This window comes from Oratosquilla oratoria, chromosome 38 (genome assembly GCF_046742065.1).
Source record: "Oratosquilla oratoria isolate Oo_2021 chromosome 38, ASM4674206v1, whole genome shotgun sequence".
Taxonomy (NCBI): Eukaryota; Metazoa; Arthropoda; class Malacostraca; order Stomatopoda; family Squillidae; genus Oratosquilla; species Oratosquilla oratoria.
The window spans coordinates 12,749,148-12,766,527 of NC_134814.1; the positions used below are offsets into that span (position 1 = coordinate 12,749,148).

A 17,380-nucleotide genomic window follows, 5' to 3' on the forward strand; every position below is an offset into this window, starting at 1 on the left:
ATAGCAGAAATACTATCTATAACAAAGCTAGCAAATAGCATTATAAAAATGTATGGATAAAAAAGAAATGAGTGATGAAGAAAAGAGAGAAAAGGAACTTAGAAATGAAACAAAAGAAAAAAATTAAAAGAGAATGGAGACTGATATATTTTTATTTTATTTTATTTATTTATTTTTTTTTTTTTTTTGAGTGCTGGACCTGAGCCCGAGAAAATGATTTATATAAAAGAAAAAGAAATAAATAAATGTAATAGAAAAGTACGAGAAAAGAGAAAATGAAAAATAGCTTATACCAACATAGATGGCATGATTTTAGGACTGAACGAATTAAACAACTATCTGACATTAGAAAAACCAGATGTAATGGGAATTGTAGAAATGATATCAAAAAGTCCTCTACCACCAAACACTGTGGGACAGGGTCTATACAATCATTGGATGAAAAATAGAAAGGAGAAATGGTGGAGGAGTAATATTTTTGAATAAGAAAGGCTTAAATGTGATCAAGATAGCAGAAGAAAAAACAATGTGGAATTGATTATGATAAAAGTTGAAAACAGTGACATGAAGAGTAGAAATTTTGTAGTAATGTATGCACCTCCCAAAACACAGTCTTTGACAGAGAGTGAATATTCCAAACTTTTGGAAGACACAAAGAATGTACTGATTTACTGAAAGGAGGAAATATAGTAATTATGGGTGACTAACTCAAAAGAAATATGTTAGGAAGAAATGACAGTGAAGGGGGGAGAAGACCTCTGGGAAACATACTACTAGATATGACCATTGAATACACAATGACTCAATGGGTAAAGGAAAATACTAGATATAGAAACAATGAGGAACTTTCAAGACTAGATCTAATATGTCAGAGCCTGAAATTGTGGACAGAATTGATTACAAAACCCTTATTGGGAAGGGGAAGAGTGACCACTTACTAATAGAGTTCGAACTAAAAGAACAAATGGATTTCAGAAGATATCAGAAATATAGAAAAGGAAAACTAATGTACAGTAAGTCCTTATTATACAGTACATATGCATTCCTGAAAACCTTACCGCAAATTGAAATTACCATCTACTGAACCCATTATAACATGTTATAATAGGATATGGCAGACGTACCTTCTCCCTGCTCTTCTTCAAAATATCTAGCAGATACCGTATCTGTGAATTTTTCTTACCATAAATAGAATCGAGGGTAGTAATTACCAAATACCATAACTGTGAATTTACCGGATAAAGAATTACCATATAAGGAGGGCTCACTACAACAAAACATATTTTGAGAAACTCAGGAATTTTTTCAAAGTGTAAATTGGGAGAACTTCTAAAATGAAGAAAAAAAAGATGGAAGAGAAATGGAACATATTAAAAGAAATTTACAATGAGGGAATAGATAAATACGTACCAAAACAGATGCAAGAAAGGGTATACATTAAGTGTTGGTACAACATAAATGTAGTGAGGCTAAAGATGGAAGAGACAAATCTTGGAAAAGCTAGAAAAAAAACGAGTAAGTGGCAAATATATATCAAACTAAGAAATGATTATGTAAAAATACGCAAAGATGAAAAGAGTAACTATGAAAAGGATATAATAAAAAATACAAGGAACAACCTAAACTATTTTACAGGTATGTAAATGGTCAACTAAAAGACAAACAAGAAATAGTAAGACTGCGCCAAGGGAATTACAAATATAAAGATCTAGAAATGGCTGAAATTATGAACAATCATTTCAAATCAGTATTCACAATTGAAAATTCATAAAACTGTGAGTAAATACAGAGAGAAAGATACCCACCAATGAAAGAAATAACTGTGACACAGAAGGAAATCAGAGACCAAATAAAAAAAACCTTGATGTCAGAAAATCACATGGTCCAGATGGAATTGCAAACTAGGTAGGAATGATTAACTGTAATGGGACAATGAAAAAACAAAGTGGCATTTACATAACTGGATGACGAAATGGTGAAGAAAATACTAGTCACTTTGATAAGACCAAGACTGGAGTATGCAGCAACAAAAATGGTCACCAAGTAGAGATATAAGAGGACACAGAAAAAACAAACAAACATAGAAAAGACCTGAAAAAGAACAGCTTTCCCCACAGGATAATAGACGTTTGGAACAAGTTAGATGAAAATGTGGTGTGTGCAAAAACGATACACAAATTTAAAAACAGGCAAGATAAAATGAGATATGAAGATGGGACACCACGAGCATAGCTCCCCTTTCCGTAAAATACAACTAGGTAAATACACACAAAGAAGAGAATGAGGGGACCTACTAACCATCTACAGAATTATGAAAAGAAAAGAACGCCTTGATAGAGAGGACTTATAAAAGTGGGACAGAGGAAAAACAAGAGGACATGCAGTGAAAATTAGAAAGGACAACTACAGAAGAGACCGGAAAAATAACAACTTCCCACACAGAGTGATAGATATATGGAACAAAATGGACAAAAAAATAGTGTGTTCAAACACAGTACAAGAATTTAAGAACAAACTTGATCTTGCGAGATATAAAAATAGGTCACCATGAGCGTAGCTCCCCTTCCCGGAAAATACAACTAGGTAAATACATACACTTAAGGCTTTTTCCCCCTTACATGGGGGGTAGCCAAAAAGAAAAAGGCATAGAAACCACTCCCACCCATTCCATCCCCTACATATTCCACTCCCCTCCACCCTCCTCCCTCCCTCTCATCTTGAACTGACACTTTTATTTGAAACTGATTTGTACTGATTGCAGGTGGGGAGACACAGATATGGCAGAGTAGATCAACCATTACTGCTTTGACGGCTCCAAGTCAGGGCCCTAGTGATAAAATCAAGTGTATTCTTTTGGGCCATGGTGATGGAGGAGTGACAGTAATTAATCTTACTGGAGGCTTCTCTGTAGTGCCTCTGCTTCATGCCGGAAGACAAGATGGTAACATTTTGTTTCTTGATTTTTTTTTTTACTGAATAATGTAAAATTGACTGAATAATGTGAGATTCATTGTATGGTAGGAAGTTTTGTTCTATCATCTTGTATTTAAATCTTATATTTCATTTATTCTAACTGTGTTCTGATGAAGATGTATTTATGTACTGTTTCAGTGTATGTTTGTAAGGTGGCCTGGTTAGACTATGATAAACCAATGGCTATAGGCTACAGTGACGGCATAGTCAGGGTTTGCCACATAAGTGAAAACATAGAGAGTGTCACATTACCCTGTCATCAGGTAAGTAAATTCAGCTCTAATTTTTCCAAGACAGTGCAGTCAGTATAGATCCCTACACAGTAGTTCATTAGGGGACCAATGCTGGGTACCTACATATGGTGGTTCTGCAAAATTAATCTGCTCATTTTCAAAACTCATCAACCCACTCACCTCTATTAAGAGGGCCCTGAAGGGTTGGAACTCAGTCTCCAAACTGGGTTCAAGATCTCTCCTTATCAACTCCAACTGTATTTCTTACATTTTTTCACACATGGGAAGCTGACAACCACCAACTGCTCTGCTCTCCCTACCACTTTGAATCAATGACAAAGAAACTGTGTTTATGAAAGAGAAGCAGTTGTGTTTTTCGTGTGACCACTATGGCAAAATAAGTATCCAGTCTGATATAGTGTATTAAACACAAAAAATGGAGGATGGAAAAGAAGAAAAACAGGAAAAATGAACCAACAGAGAGAATTGGACAAGAGCAGAGTCAAATCACCACTGGGGATGATACTGAAAAAATCTTGTTTGAATAATACCCCAAAGTCAACTCAAAGAGCAAGAGGATTATTAGATAAAGGTCTAGATGTAGAAAGAGAAACTAGGTATAACAATGTACTAAATCAGGATATTAACGACTTGATGGAGGAACTAATAGATTTGAAATATCAACTCAAAAAGAAAGAGGATTATTAGATAAAGGTTTAGATGTAGAAAGAGAAACTAGGTATAATAATGTATTAAGAAATCCGGATATCAACTCAAGAGAAAGAGGATGAATAGATAAAGGTTTAGATGTAGAAAGAGAAACTAGGTATAACAATGTACTAAGAAATTGGGATATTAACAACTTGATAGAAGAACTAATAGATTTGAAAGGTGATTATAGAGCAATGCACAGAGAGATAAGCTATCTACAAAAACCTAATGAAGAGATGAACAGAGAGCTTAATGATCTAAAAAATGAAATATGATCAGAAGTGATAACGAAAGAATGAAAAATGAAGATAAAAAAATGAAGCACTGAAAAAAAGAGGTCAAAGAACAAACACAAGCAGGGACTGAAAGAGTTGGAGATACAATTAAGGGGATGGATCTCCTAGAAATAAAAAATCAATGGAAGCTAGAACAAGAAAATCAGAAAATAACATTTAAAGAAATGGTACAACAGCAGGTAGAGGAAAATGCTAAAGAAATGGTAAAGTAATTAAAGAAAAGGAAAACTGGGTAAGAGACACAGTGGATAAAAAAGTGCATTATAGTTTATGGCATTTAAAGAAAAACAATATATACAAATACCAAAGAGAAAAAGAAAAAAGAGAAAGAAATTGCAAAGGAAATTCTGAAAGAGGTTCAAGAGGAAAGACAGGAATTGCATAAAGAGATTGAAGAAGTGCATAGGATGCAACAGTACTCTAGAGAAAAATAGTATAGGCCACTAAAAATCAAACTAAGGTCTCAAATGATAGCTGAAGAAGTACTTTCAAAAGTAGCAAAGCTGGCAAATAGTGAAAATTACAAAAATGTATAGATAAAGGAAATGAACAATGAGTTAAATTTCATTAGCCACTTTTCAGACCATTGCTGTAATTTATCTAAATCTTCTTGAATATCTAATTGGTTTAAGTGATCATTTGCCATTCCACACAGTTTTGTATCATCAGCAAATTTGGAAACAGTAGATTTTAGTCCATGGTCTATATCATTTATATATACTATGAATAGAAGTGGCCCAAGAACAGAACCCTGAGGAACTCCACTTGTAACATTTTTCCATCCAGAAGTTTTTCAATTTAAAACAACTCTGTTTTCAATCATTCAACCAATTACTGGTCCAACTTAATAGGCTACCATTTATTCAGTGTGAAGCTAATTTAGTAAGTAGTCTTTCGTGGGGGACGGTATCCAAAGCTTATGCAAAGTCTAGATATATTAAATCTATATTGTTTCTTTTGTCATAATTCGAGATAACTTGTGTTGTAGAATTCGAGTAAGTTAATCACGCAAGAACATTTCCATCTGAAACCATGGGATGGTTTGGACACATGGAAATAATGAGTAATGAAAGATTAGTAAAAGAGGTGTGGAAGGCAGAGGTGGAAGAAGTGAACATAAGGGGGTGACCAAGGATGAGATGGATGGATCAGTTAAAAGGGGTATTGGGAAAGAGGGGAATGGCTGTTGAGGAAGGATGGGAGAAGACAGAAGATAGGGGTGAATGGAGAATGGTTGTTTATGGATGATGCTGTGATGCATGAGGGGGAGTGGGTGGGGGATGGGGGCTAAGGGAGTATGTGTGAAAAATAAATTGATGCAGCCCGGGATTTCTCCCCATCTTCATTTCTGCATGAGGAGACGGAGAGGGGGGGTTGCTGATTTAATGAAGCGGCTTTGCATGGATGTGCTGTATCTTGTGCCGCTGCTTCTGACCAGGGCAGTGGACAAGATGCAGGGATGACCTGTCATCCAGGAGCCAATATAAGAGGGTGGGAGGGGGGTGGACGGGAGTGGAGTATGTAGAGGATGGAATGGGTGGTAGTGGATTTTATGCCTTTGTTTTTTGGCTACATCCCTTATAAAGGGGAACAAGCCTTTGGTATATGTATGTACATACTAATTATCAATGGTGTTTGATGCAGGGACCAGTCCAGAACTTAGAATGGAGCTGCAACAGTACCCTTTTAGCAACCTGTGGCAGTGAAGGAACTAAAGTGTGGAATTCATCCAGCAGTGGTTGGCAACCTTCTCATACCCTTGACTATAAATCCTCCCCAACTTCACTTACATGGTCAGAAGTTTCAAGTAAGTTGTATATATAAGAAAATTGTATTACTGTGCTTACGTGAATTTTTTTTCAGGTAACTATTTTCTTGAAAATGTTAATGGCTATAGGAAACTAGTTATATTAGGATTTTTTTTGTCAACAATTAATTAGTCAAGAAACTTTGTATAGACATATATAGGAAGACAAGTAGATAGAGGCATGGGATTTGAAAAAAATATTAGGTGAATAACAGATTACTCTACCAATTGAGTGGTATGTTATTCATAAAAATATAAAAGTATATATATACCTCATCCTAGGGGACGTCCTAGGATGAGGTGGATGGATAGGGTGAAGGGGGCTTTGGGGAAGAGGGGAATGTCTGTTGAGGAAGGAAGCAATAGCTGTGCTAACTGGTATATATAGGAGTGAGGTTTGTGTGATAATTATAAAAGAGGTAAGTTGTGTGGAGGCAATGGAAACAAGATGTTTGAGGGCATTTTGTAGAAATATGAAATAATGATGATAATAGTTGCTTCAAGTTTACCAGCAGGAAACCTGCAACCTCACAGTGGCTGGGAACAATCCCATTGATCTCTCTGGGGAAGGAACATAGACTATAATCTGTTTCATATGTGTTTAACTGTATTATTGTCACAAGCTAACAGTAGTAGGAGTAGGGGAGTAGTTATCATTTGTTAGCTCTTCATAAGAGAAGAAGAGAGAAGGAGTTTGAATGTGTTTGAGATGAGGTGTCTGAGAAGTATGATGGGGGTTACTAGGCTAGATAGAGTGAGAAATGAGGAGGTGAGGAGGAGAACAGGGGTGGAAAAAGAGCTGGGAGATAGGGTTGATGAAAGAATATTAGGATGGTTTGGACACATGGAAAGAATGAGTGAAGAAAGACTAGTAAAAGAGGTGTGGAAGGCAGATGTGGAGGGAGTGAACATGAGGGGACGTCCTAGGATGAGGTGGATGGATGGGGTGAAGGGGGCTTTGGGGAAGAGGGGAATGTCTGTTGAGGAAGGATGGGAGAGGACAGAAGACAGGGGTGAATGGAGAATGGTTGTATATGGATGATGTTGTGATTGCATGAGGTGGAATGGGCGGGTGGATGGGGGGTGAGATAGTATGTGTGAGCAAAATTTGACGCAGCCCGAAGGGATTTCTCCCCGTCCTCTCATTTTATGCAATGGGGGGACGGAGAGGGGGGTTTGCCGATTTAATGAAGCGGCCTTGCTGTGGATGTGCTGTGTCTTGCGACACTGCTTGTGACCCAGGGCAGTGGACAAGGTGCAGGTATGAGCCGTCATTCAGGAGGTGCTAAGATAAGAGGGTGTGTGGAGTGTATTCAGGGATGGAATGGGTGGGAATGATTTTATGCCTTTTTCTTTTTGGCTACCCCCCTTGTAAGGGGGAAAAAGCCTTGGTATATGTATGTATGTATGTAGCTCTTCTGATGTGAAGCAGTTGAGCAAATGCAGTTGAAGTTGATAGAAATCATGGGTCAGGTCCAGAGAATGGAAGTACAGAAGAAGTACAGACCTATAGAGCTAGGATGTGAGATTGTTGATAAGTTTTGAAGATGAGTGACAGGAAGATAATTCTCTCTGACTTTCATCTTCCAAGACCACTTTTCACAGGCATTCATTATTGGTCCCAGAGATATGAAATATGACAAAATATAGAACAGTAGAATTGGTGAAAGAACAACAGTATAGATGGATTGGGTGAAAGAGTAGAACAGGCCCTTAGGTGGTTTGGTTGTGTTATGAAAATGGTTTAGAGCAGATATTCTTGAGGGATTTATGAATATGATGTTGAGAGTAAATGCAAAGGTACATACATACATACATACATATACCAAGGCTTTTTCCCCCTTACAAGGGGGGTAGCCAAAAAGAAAAAGGCATAAATTCATTCCCACCCATTCCATCCCTGAATACACTTCACACCCCTCCACCCTCCCTCTTATCTTAGCACCTCCTGAATGATGGCTCATACCTGCACCTTGTCCACTGCCCTGGGTCAGAAGCAGTGTCGAAAGACACAGCACATCCACAGCAAGGGCGCTTCATTAAATCGGCGACCCCCCTTCTCCGTCCCCCCATTGCATAAAATGAGAGGACGGGGAGAAATCCCTTCGGGCTGCGTCAAATTTTGCTCACACATACTACCTCACCCCCCATCCCCCTGCCCATTCCACCTCATGCATTCACAACATCATCCATATATAACCATTCTCCATTCACCCCTGTCTTCTGTCCACTCCCGTCCTTCCTCAACAGACATTCCCCTCTTTCCCAAAGCCCCCTTCACCCCATCCATCCACCTCATCCTAGGACTTCCCCTCATGTTCACTCCATCCACATCTGCCTTCCACACCTCTTTTACTAATGCAAAGGTAGATCAAAGAAAAGGTAGATGAATGGAGTGAATGAAGCTATAAAGACACTTAATTAGGTTATCAAACAAACAGAAATATTTGTGTGTGGGAGAATGAGTCATAAAAGTGTTTACTTAGTTGTAGTTTACAGGAAAGGAAAAATGCTCATAGTGTATTGCCTCTTATACCCCAATAACTGTAATAAAATTCATGTATGATTCCAACCTAGTCTATATCACCTTGTTATCTAATTACTATAATTAGATTATATACTTACATGTATAGATTAAAGTGACAACCTGTTCTGTGAGAAAGATACATAAAAAATGAACTTGTAGTACAATTGAAAAAGGAATGTGGTGCAATATTCACAGATTGTAGAAGAAATCATAATCTAGAATCAAAGTAAGGTTCATCCTTTATTTATTGGACTAGAAGGGGAAAGTTGATAAAAAATACTCAAATACACAAATCCAAATTGTTGGACATGTCAGAAATAATAAATATTTAAGACATTTCACTTCATTATATAAAATTATAACATGTAAATGATAATATGATATTGTAAAAAAATATATGCATGGTAAACAATGTAACTTTTCCTGGGTTCTTCATATGTCTAAAAAAGTATTTGTATTTCAATTCTATAACAACCACATATACTTGCTACTGACACACCTGCTTCAATCTTTTTAATCAACTCAAGCTATTATCATGTAGTCAAATGCAATTTGTCATTTAGAAGTCATTGTCAGCGCATCAAAATGAAAATTATGGTAAATATCCACTGAAAAAGAGCTGTATATAAAGCAACATGAACACAAGGCAAACATCAAAACAACTGGTGTGCAATGGGACACCTATCAGATATTTCACTAATTGCCAGTTGGTGCATGAAGTTGATGATTTCAACAAGAAACCTCCACCAGAAAGAACAGTTATCTTAGCTATAGACATAAATAAGGCATTTGATCAAGTTTCTGGACATATACTATCAAAAAAGATGATAAAGAAATATATCCACAACAATGACAAAAAATGGCTAATTAACTTCTGAACAAGTAGACAGTGCAGAGTATACCAGAATAACCAAGTTTCTGGGGGCAAAGAGTCTATACAGTGGATTTCTAGAAGGAGCAATACTCTTGCCTGTGCTCTTTAACCTTTTAACAAGTGATCTCCCAACCACAGATCCAGAATATAAAACCAAAGCACTCATCTACATAGAAGGCTTGATGATCATAACCCATTGAACTGCCCTTGATGCAAGTATCATGCAGAAGACACTGAATATCTCATCACGCACTGCTCCACACTAACATTCCCTAAACAAAAACACAATTTCTTTCCTGTGTGACCTATGGCATCTGATGGTTATTCCTAGTTACCTGGGAGCTCTGGGTCTTATTTACCTAGTTGTATTATACGAGAATTGAGCTATGCTCGTGGTGACATCTTTGTATCTCTCAGCATCAAGTTTTTCTTAAAATCTGGAATAGTGTTTGCACACACTGTTTCTTTGTCTAATTTGTACCAGGATAGTGTTTGCACACACTGTTTCTTTGTCTAATTTGTTCCAAGTATCTATCACTCTGTGTGGGAAGCTATGTTTTTCAGATCTGGTGCAGCAGAATCATTGATTGATTCCTTTTCATAAAGTTTTGTTGCTGCTCTCCTTCAAAAATCAAGGTAGCCTTCTCAAGTGGGCTATTTTGATTTTTTCTTCAACTTTAAAGATTTTTGTTTATTTCCCAGATTTTATCCAGTTTCTGGAATACTGCACTGGAAAACAGGGTCCAGCAAATTGAGGGTCAATAGTACTTATAATAGATGATTGCACAGAATCCATTTTCACCACTTGTTGGAACCTTTCAGGTTGGATAAATGAGAAGGAATGCATTCACATGCTTATTGTTGGACATGAAGATGGATTGGTAACTGTGTGGTCAGTGCCCCAGTTACACACTGCCACTTCAGAGGAGAATGAAAGGTATGGCATAGCATAATGTGTAGCTTTCACCTGAGCTGTTTGCTTCTTATAAGATGAAGACCATACCGTCACGCCACCATGACCCATCAAAACTATGTCGTTCCGTTTTGAAGGGTCATGGTGGTGTGACAGTACGGTTTTCGTCTTATAAGAAGCAAGGCACTCAGGCGAGGGTTTGAATCCCAGTAGGATAGTTTATTTCCATACAGGTGGTAATATGTTTTCAGTCATTGGTGTGCTCACCAAGAATGAGAGTTGAATTAGATTGTAATATTAATTTTCTCTATGCAGGGAGTCTTCAGAAAGCAAGGCAGAAGATGCAAAAACCCCACAGTGCTTGTATCAGCTGAAGGGTCATAACAGTGCTGTGACATCATTAGCAGTTTCTTGGTCTGGTTTAATGTTAGCCACAGGTAAGTTGTATGCTGAAAGATGTGCAGTAATTCAAAACAGTTGCTCTTGCACATTTGGGGTAGAAAGTCTTGAATTACCATGTGTTTTATTACCCTGCAGCTATAGCATGTGCTGAAAATGTTTTCTATAAATTTGTTTGCAATATACATGAAAACATGGCAGTTAAGATGCAAGTGTGATTTGATCAAGTAGTTATGGAACAATAGTTGACAGGGGCATGAAGTCATATATCAGACCATTATCTTTTACCAGTGAAAGTGAAAATGAAGAAGAAGAAATGAAGGAAGGAATGGAAAGAATAAAAAAAAAGTGAAACTAAGAAAAAATAAAGTGGGAATAACATATGATCAATCAATCCACTGCCATAGGTTTTTCTTGCAGAAGACCCACATCTCCTGGGTAACTGGCAACAGCCACCTGATTGGCTCGCAAGTCACTCAAGGAAGAGTAGAATGGTGTTGAGGTGTCATCTATGTGATGATTGCACCTGGGTAGTTTGTTTCTCTGACCAAGCCTATTCTGTATTGGTATATTTCTAAAGCTAGATGGTGACCTGAATATAGTCATGCTAATGTAGTCCTTCAGACTCAGCCACAAGTGCATCATCATCAAGAAACAGCAACTTGCCCACCTCCCAACTCGTTCAACTCTTAGCCACCAACTCCAAACTCCTGCCAAGCACTTTTCTATTCACTTCCTCTATCACCCATCCCAAATACATGATGAACAACCAAAATGACACTGCACAAACCTGGTGCAACCCCACCTTCACCTCAAATTACCCATTCACTTCACTCTCAATCCCCACACATGCTCTACCACCCTCACCAGCCCTCAGTAGAATTCCCCCATCTCACACATCCACAACATATTCTACATGTTTCCTTTAACCCTGTCATATGCCTTCTCCAAATCCATGAAAGTCCAAAAGACATCATTATCCCTTGCTAAAAACTTCTGGAATATCTGCCTAACTACAAAAACGTGATATATATCTCTGTCTCCCATACCCACACTATATTAATGTTAATGTTAATGTTTTTTTTTTTTTTAAAGGGTATGTTGTTGTGTATTAGTGTTATAAGTCCACCTTTGTGTATTAGTTTCCTGTATTAGTTCTATGTGTATATTGGTTTTATGTTGGAAATGAAAAAGATTGTTTCTGGGTGTGTATTGGTATGTGATGGGTGCAGACCCAGTTCTTTGTGTATTAGTTGGTGTTGGTAAATGTAGTACATGTGAAGTATATCCTTGGGTGGCATGTGTTGCATTTGATAGATGTGTGTGAGAAGCTTATAGGTTTTGCGCATATTGGACATATGTATAGGCCTGAGTTGGTTTCTCTGTCTCTGGCTACAAGGAGAAAGTGTGGGAGGACAAGCACCAGACTACTAACCTTCTTGGGTGAGGAAACAGAAATAAAAGAAAGGGATATAGGTTGGAAGGAAGTGATATAAAGGATAGAGCAAGTTCATGAGCTGCACCTCATTGTGGAGGAGAGATAGATTAGCACATTTGTGGTCAGGAGGCACATGGGACTTTTCCATTGATATTCTGTTCTCTCCTGGTTTTGACAAAATTTTGACAAGGTCCCAGACACACTATCAAAAGATATCATGCCAGATATCCATAACAATGATGAGAAGTGGCTAACCAACTTCATAGCAGGATAACACTTGTGTGATGTTTGTAAGCAGATTGCTGGTAGAGAGGTCCTTCTTGAAGCCATATTGACTTGGGGAGGTAGATATTTCTGGGTCTTACAAGAATGGATAGAAAAAGAAATAAGAAGGTGAGGTAGATAGTCTGTGTGGAAAGAGAACTGGTAGTTAGGGTTTATCAAAGAATACTGGAATAGTTTGTGCAAATAGAAAGAATGAGTGAAAAAAAGACTAGCAAAAATATTGAAAAGCAGAGGTGGAGTGAACTTGAGGGGAAGAATGGGATGGATGGATAATGTATAGGGGGCCATGGTTATAAGAGGAATGTCTGTTAGGCAGGGAAAGGAGAGGGCAAGAGATAGGTGTGAATGGATGATAAATTGACTTAGCCTGAAGTAATTTCTTTTTGTCTGCTCAGTAATTTCAGGAGTGGATGAGTTAGGAGGGTCATTGTGTAATGAAATGGTAGGGGTAAAATAGCTTTAGCTCTCAGGCCCTGCTGTGGAGGTACCCTTTCTTGGTGCATTGGTTCTGGGTGGAAGACAGGGGTGACCCATCATCTGCAACTAGCTAAGATAAAAAGGACAACAAATGGATGTTGGATGGGTATGGGATGAATGAAAGGTGGGTGTATGCCTTGCCTGTGCCACCCCCTTTATAAGGGGAAAAGGCCTTTTTGGTATATGTATGTATGTATATAATTGCTGACGTCAGAGAGATGTGCCTTTAGGTGGGAGATTCAAGGCAATGGAAGTAGGATGGACGCCTAAAATCACAGTATTCCCAGAGAAGAAGAATCCTCCAGTCCATGATCCAGAGCAATTCACAAATGACCACCTGCACCCAGAAGTATAGATTTGAGGGGTTGGGACTTGGTCCTCTGAACAGGCCCAGTGTTACATGTAAATGATTTTTCTAATGAGAACCAAAAGATGGCTCAATATTTTTTTATATGACTCATATGCATGACAGAAATAGTGCTTGACTGCGTTTACCTAATTTACCTAAGTGTATATACTGTACAAAACCCATAGTGATAGTATCAATTGAATTTTATATCTTTACTGTTTTCTTTTTAGCAGATATTTAGTGTCCTTATGATAAGCACTAAGTGAAAAATAAGCACTACATTCAGTTTTAATGTATTTTTATTTATCATTCTAGGTTGTCAGAAGAGTGTGAACAGAGTAGTAAATGTTTGGTCTCTCCAAAATGGGACATTGTTGCAGACAGTAGTTGGATCAGGTGGTGTCACGGGTCTTGTGTGGACAGCCGGTTATGGCTTGGCCATCTGCTACTCCAGGTCTCAGGTATTAACCCTAAATAATAATGACTATTATATTAATCCTTATCATGGGTATATAATTTTACTATAAACCTGTTTATAATAATTAGATAATTATAAATTACATAAGTATAGTTTTTCCTAAGTTTCTCTAGTGTCATTGTACAACTTTCACCATGTGAATTCCTTCCAGTATGATTTTGAATTTTACTTTATATTAAGGATATTGTACTTGTGTATGTCATACACACTAGGAACCAGTGATGGATAACTGCATATGATGGTTCTGCAAAATGGACAGGAAAGTTGCCCATTTTGAAAATCAGTCAACCCCCTCCAGTCTTGAGGGACTGACACAGTCTTTGGACTGGGCCCAAAATCTCTTTATGTTAACTACAGCTGTATTTTGTAATTTTTTCACATGCATACAGCTGACAATCAGCGACTGCTTTCCTCTCCATACAACTTTTAGCAGGTGATATAGAAACAATCCCATACTAATACAAAGAACAGTGGTGTGGTCACCACACCTAAAGAAAGATATAGAGAAAATACAAAAGGTAACCAATATGATCCTGAGCTTAAGTGATATGTGAGAGAAGATATAAAACTGGAACTTTTTACATTGGGAGTGAAAGTAGATAGGCAAAACATGATAATGGTACTTAGGTCAGAAAAAGGAATATAACAATTGGAGAGAGCAATCCTGCTGGTATTGCATAAAAGAACAACAAGAGGTCATAGTACATACAAACAATTCCATACTAATACAAAGAGTAGTAGTGTGGACACCACACCTAAAGAGAAATATAAGAAATATAGAGAAAATCCAAAAGGTAACCAATATGATCTTGAGCTTAAGTGATATGTGAGAGAAGACATGTGAGGCAAAACATGATAATGATACTTAGGTCAGAAAAAGGAATATAAAAATTGGAGAGAGCAATCCTGTTGGTGTTGCATAAAAGATCAAAAAGAGGTCATAGTACATACAAACATTCGTATACCAATGGCTTTTTACCCCTTAGAAGGAAGGTAGCCAAAAACAGAGGCACAAAATCCACTCCCACCCATTTCATCCTCACATAATACACTGTCATTCATCCCCCCTCCCTCTTATCTTTGCTCCTCCTGGATGATGGGTCATCCTTGCATTTTGCCCACTGCCCTGGGTCAGAAGCAATGTAGCAAGACACAGCACATCCACAGCAAGGCTGCTTCATTTAGTGACCCCCCTCTCCATCCCCTCATGCAGAAAAAGAGATGGGGAGAAATCCCTTCAGGCTGTGTCAAAGTACCATTTACACATACTCCCTTACCCCCACATCCCCCACCCACTCTCTTCGATGCATCACAGCATCATCCATACACAACCATTCTCCACTCACCCCTATCTTCTGTCTTCTCTCTTCCTTCCTCAACAGACATTCCCCTCTTTCCCAATGCCCCTTTACCCCATCCATCCATCTCATCCTTGGTCACCCCCTCATGTTCACTCCCTCCACCTCTGGCTTCCACATCTCTTTCACTAATCTTTTTTCTTTCATTCTATGTATCCAAATCATCCCAATACTCTTTCATCAATCCTGTCTCCCAACTACCTTTCCACCCTTGCTCTCTTACCTCCTCATTTCTCACTCTATCTAGCCTAGTAACCCCTACCATACTTTTCATAATTTCATCTCAAACATGTTTAAAATCTTTCTCTCGTACATTCCATGTTTCTGCCCCCATACAGTGCTGTTGATACAATCACTCCTTCATACATTCTCCTCTTAGCATTTATTCCCAAATGTCTATTTCTCATTACATTTTTTAATCCCCCAAGGCATTTACTTGCTTCTCTCAACCTACATTTTACTTCCACCTCCAGTCATATCTTTCCTGCCACATTCACACCCAAGTATCTAAGGCTATCCACTTCTTCCAATGCTTTTGAAAGGAATAATTGCCCAGCTAACAACAAAAAGTGTCAAAAGTGTGGTAGGATTGGACACTTTATAAGTGCAACAGTTCCACCAATCTAGGAAAGAAAAACAATGTACATCAAATTAACAAAGAAGATTTGTCATCAGATGTAGACTCAGAGGAGTGTTATGAGAAAGCAGTAGGAAATTTACAAGTTGTGAATAAAAGAAAATTGGTGTTCAAGGCAACAGCAAGAGAACTTGATCAAGAGTTGCCTTACTCTTCTCCTTCAGGCCAAATAAATTTGAGATCAGTTGGATTCAGGAGCTGAAGTGAGTGTTCTACCCAAAAGGATTTATGACAAGTTGAATGAAAAGCCTGAACTGAAACACCAAAAAAAAAAAAAAAAAAATTAGTTGCTTTCACTGGAGATAAAATTAAGCCTCTTGGTAAATGTCAAATAATATGCTTGCATAACTGTAAAAGATATCAGCTCACTTTCTATATTGTTGACATGAATTGTATTCCACTATTAAGTAGAGGTACTTGTAAACTTTTAGGAGTTGTAAAATTCTTGAATGTGGCTAAATCAGAGACCATATTGGAGGTAGCCAATGACAAAGTACTATGTAAATACAAGGATGTGTTTGATGGACTAGGATGTTTAGAGAGTGAATTACATTTAGAGGTGGATCCAAATATTAGACCAGTGGCTCATCCTCCACGTAAAGTTCCTTTACCCTCAAGAGATAGATTGAAATGCAAATTAGAGGATATGGAAAGGAAAGGTGTGATTATCAGAGAAAGTGGTCCAACAGATTGGGTTAACAGTATGGTCATTGTAGATAAAGGAAGTAAATTAGAAATATGTCTAGATCCTAGAGACTTAAATAAGGCTTTAAAGAGGCAACACTATTCCCTACCTACTATTGAAGAAGTGTCAACAAGGCTTACTGATGCCAAAGTGTTTTCTGTATTAGATGTTACAATGGGTTTTTGGCAAATAAAATTAGATAAAGAGTCTTCCAAACTACTCATATTTAACACTTGTTTTGGTAGGCATAGGTACTTATGCCTTCCTTTTGGTATTAGTCCTGCTCCAGAAATTTATCAGAGGTACATGCATGAACTGTTTGATGATCTTGAGGAAGTGGAAATGATAATGGATGGTATATTGGTGTATGGTAGTTCTGAAGTTCAACATGACGAAAGGCTTGAAAAAGTTCTTAAAAGATGCTAGGAAAGAAATCTAAAGTTAAATCCATGCAGGGTAAAGCCTAAAACCAAGCAGGTAGAGTACCTTGGTCATATATTAACAGCTGATGGGTTAAGACTAGACCCCAAGAAGGTAAAACCCATTAAGGAGTTTCCAGCCCCTCAAGATAAGCAAGAGCTACTAAGATTTCTGGGAATGATTAATTACTTAGGAAAGTTTATTCCAAATAGGTCTGATATTAATGAACCTCTGAGAAGTTTGCTGGAGAAGGGAAAATATTTCAAGTAGGAAGGAGCTTAAGAGACATGTTTTCAAAAACTTAAAAACATGGTCAGTGGAGCACCAGTTTTGAGATATTATGATGTTTATAAACCAGTCACTTTGCCTGATGATGCCTTTGGGTATGCTGTAGGGGCATGTCTTTTACAAGAAGATCACCATATTGCCTATGCTGCCATGTCCCTAACCAAGACTCAGGGAATTTACATCCAAATAGAGAAAGAGCTGCTAGCTATAGTTTTTGGAACAGAAAATTTCA

The 17,380-nt window shown here is 37.8% G+C and overlaps 1 protein-coding gene across 1 annotated transcript in view; it reads left to right on the forward strand.

Annotated features, from left to right (window-relative positions):
* Positions 1-17,380, forward strand: part of LOC143019966 (putative E3 ubiquitin-protein ligase HERC1) — a gene marked incomplete at its 5' end in the record, with an annotated part of 228,531 nt that overhangs the window by 171,714 nt on the left and 39,437 nt on the right. Inside the window, 6 exon segments of the mRNA XM_076176020.1 lie at positions 2,762-2,941; positions 3,112-3,236; positions 5,858-6,020; positions 10,244-10,358; positions 10,650-10,771; positions 13,598-13,743. Of these exon segments, the coding sequence (XP_076032135.1) occupies positions 2,762-2,941; positions 3,112-3,236; positions 5,858-6,020; positions 10,244-10,358; positions 10,650-10,771; positions 13,598-13,743 (851 nt within the window).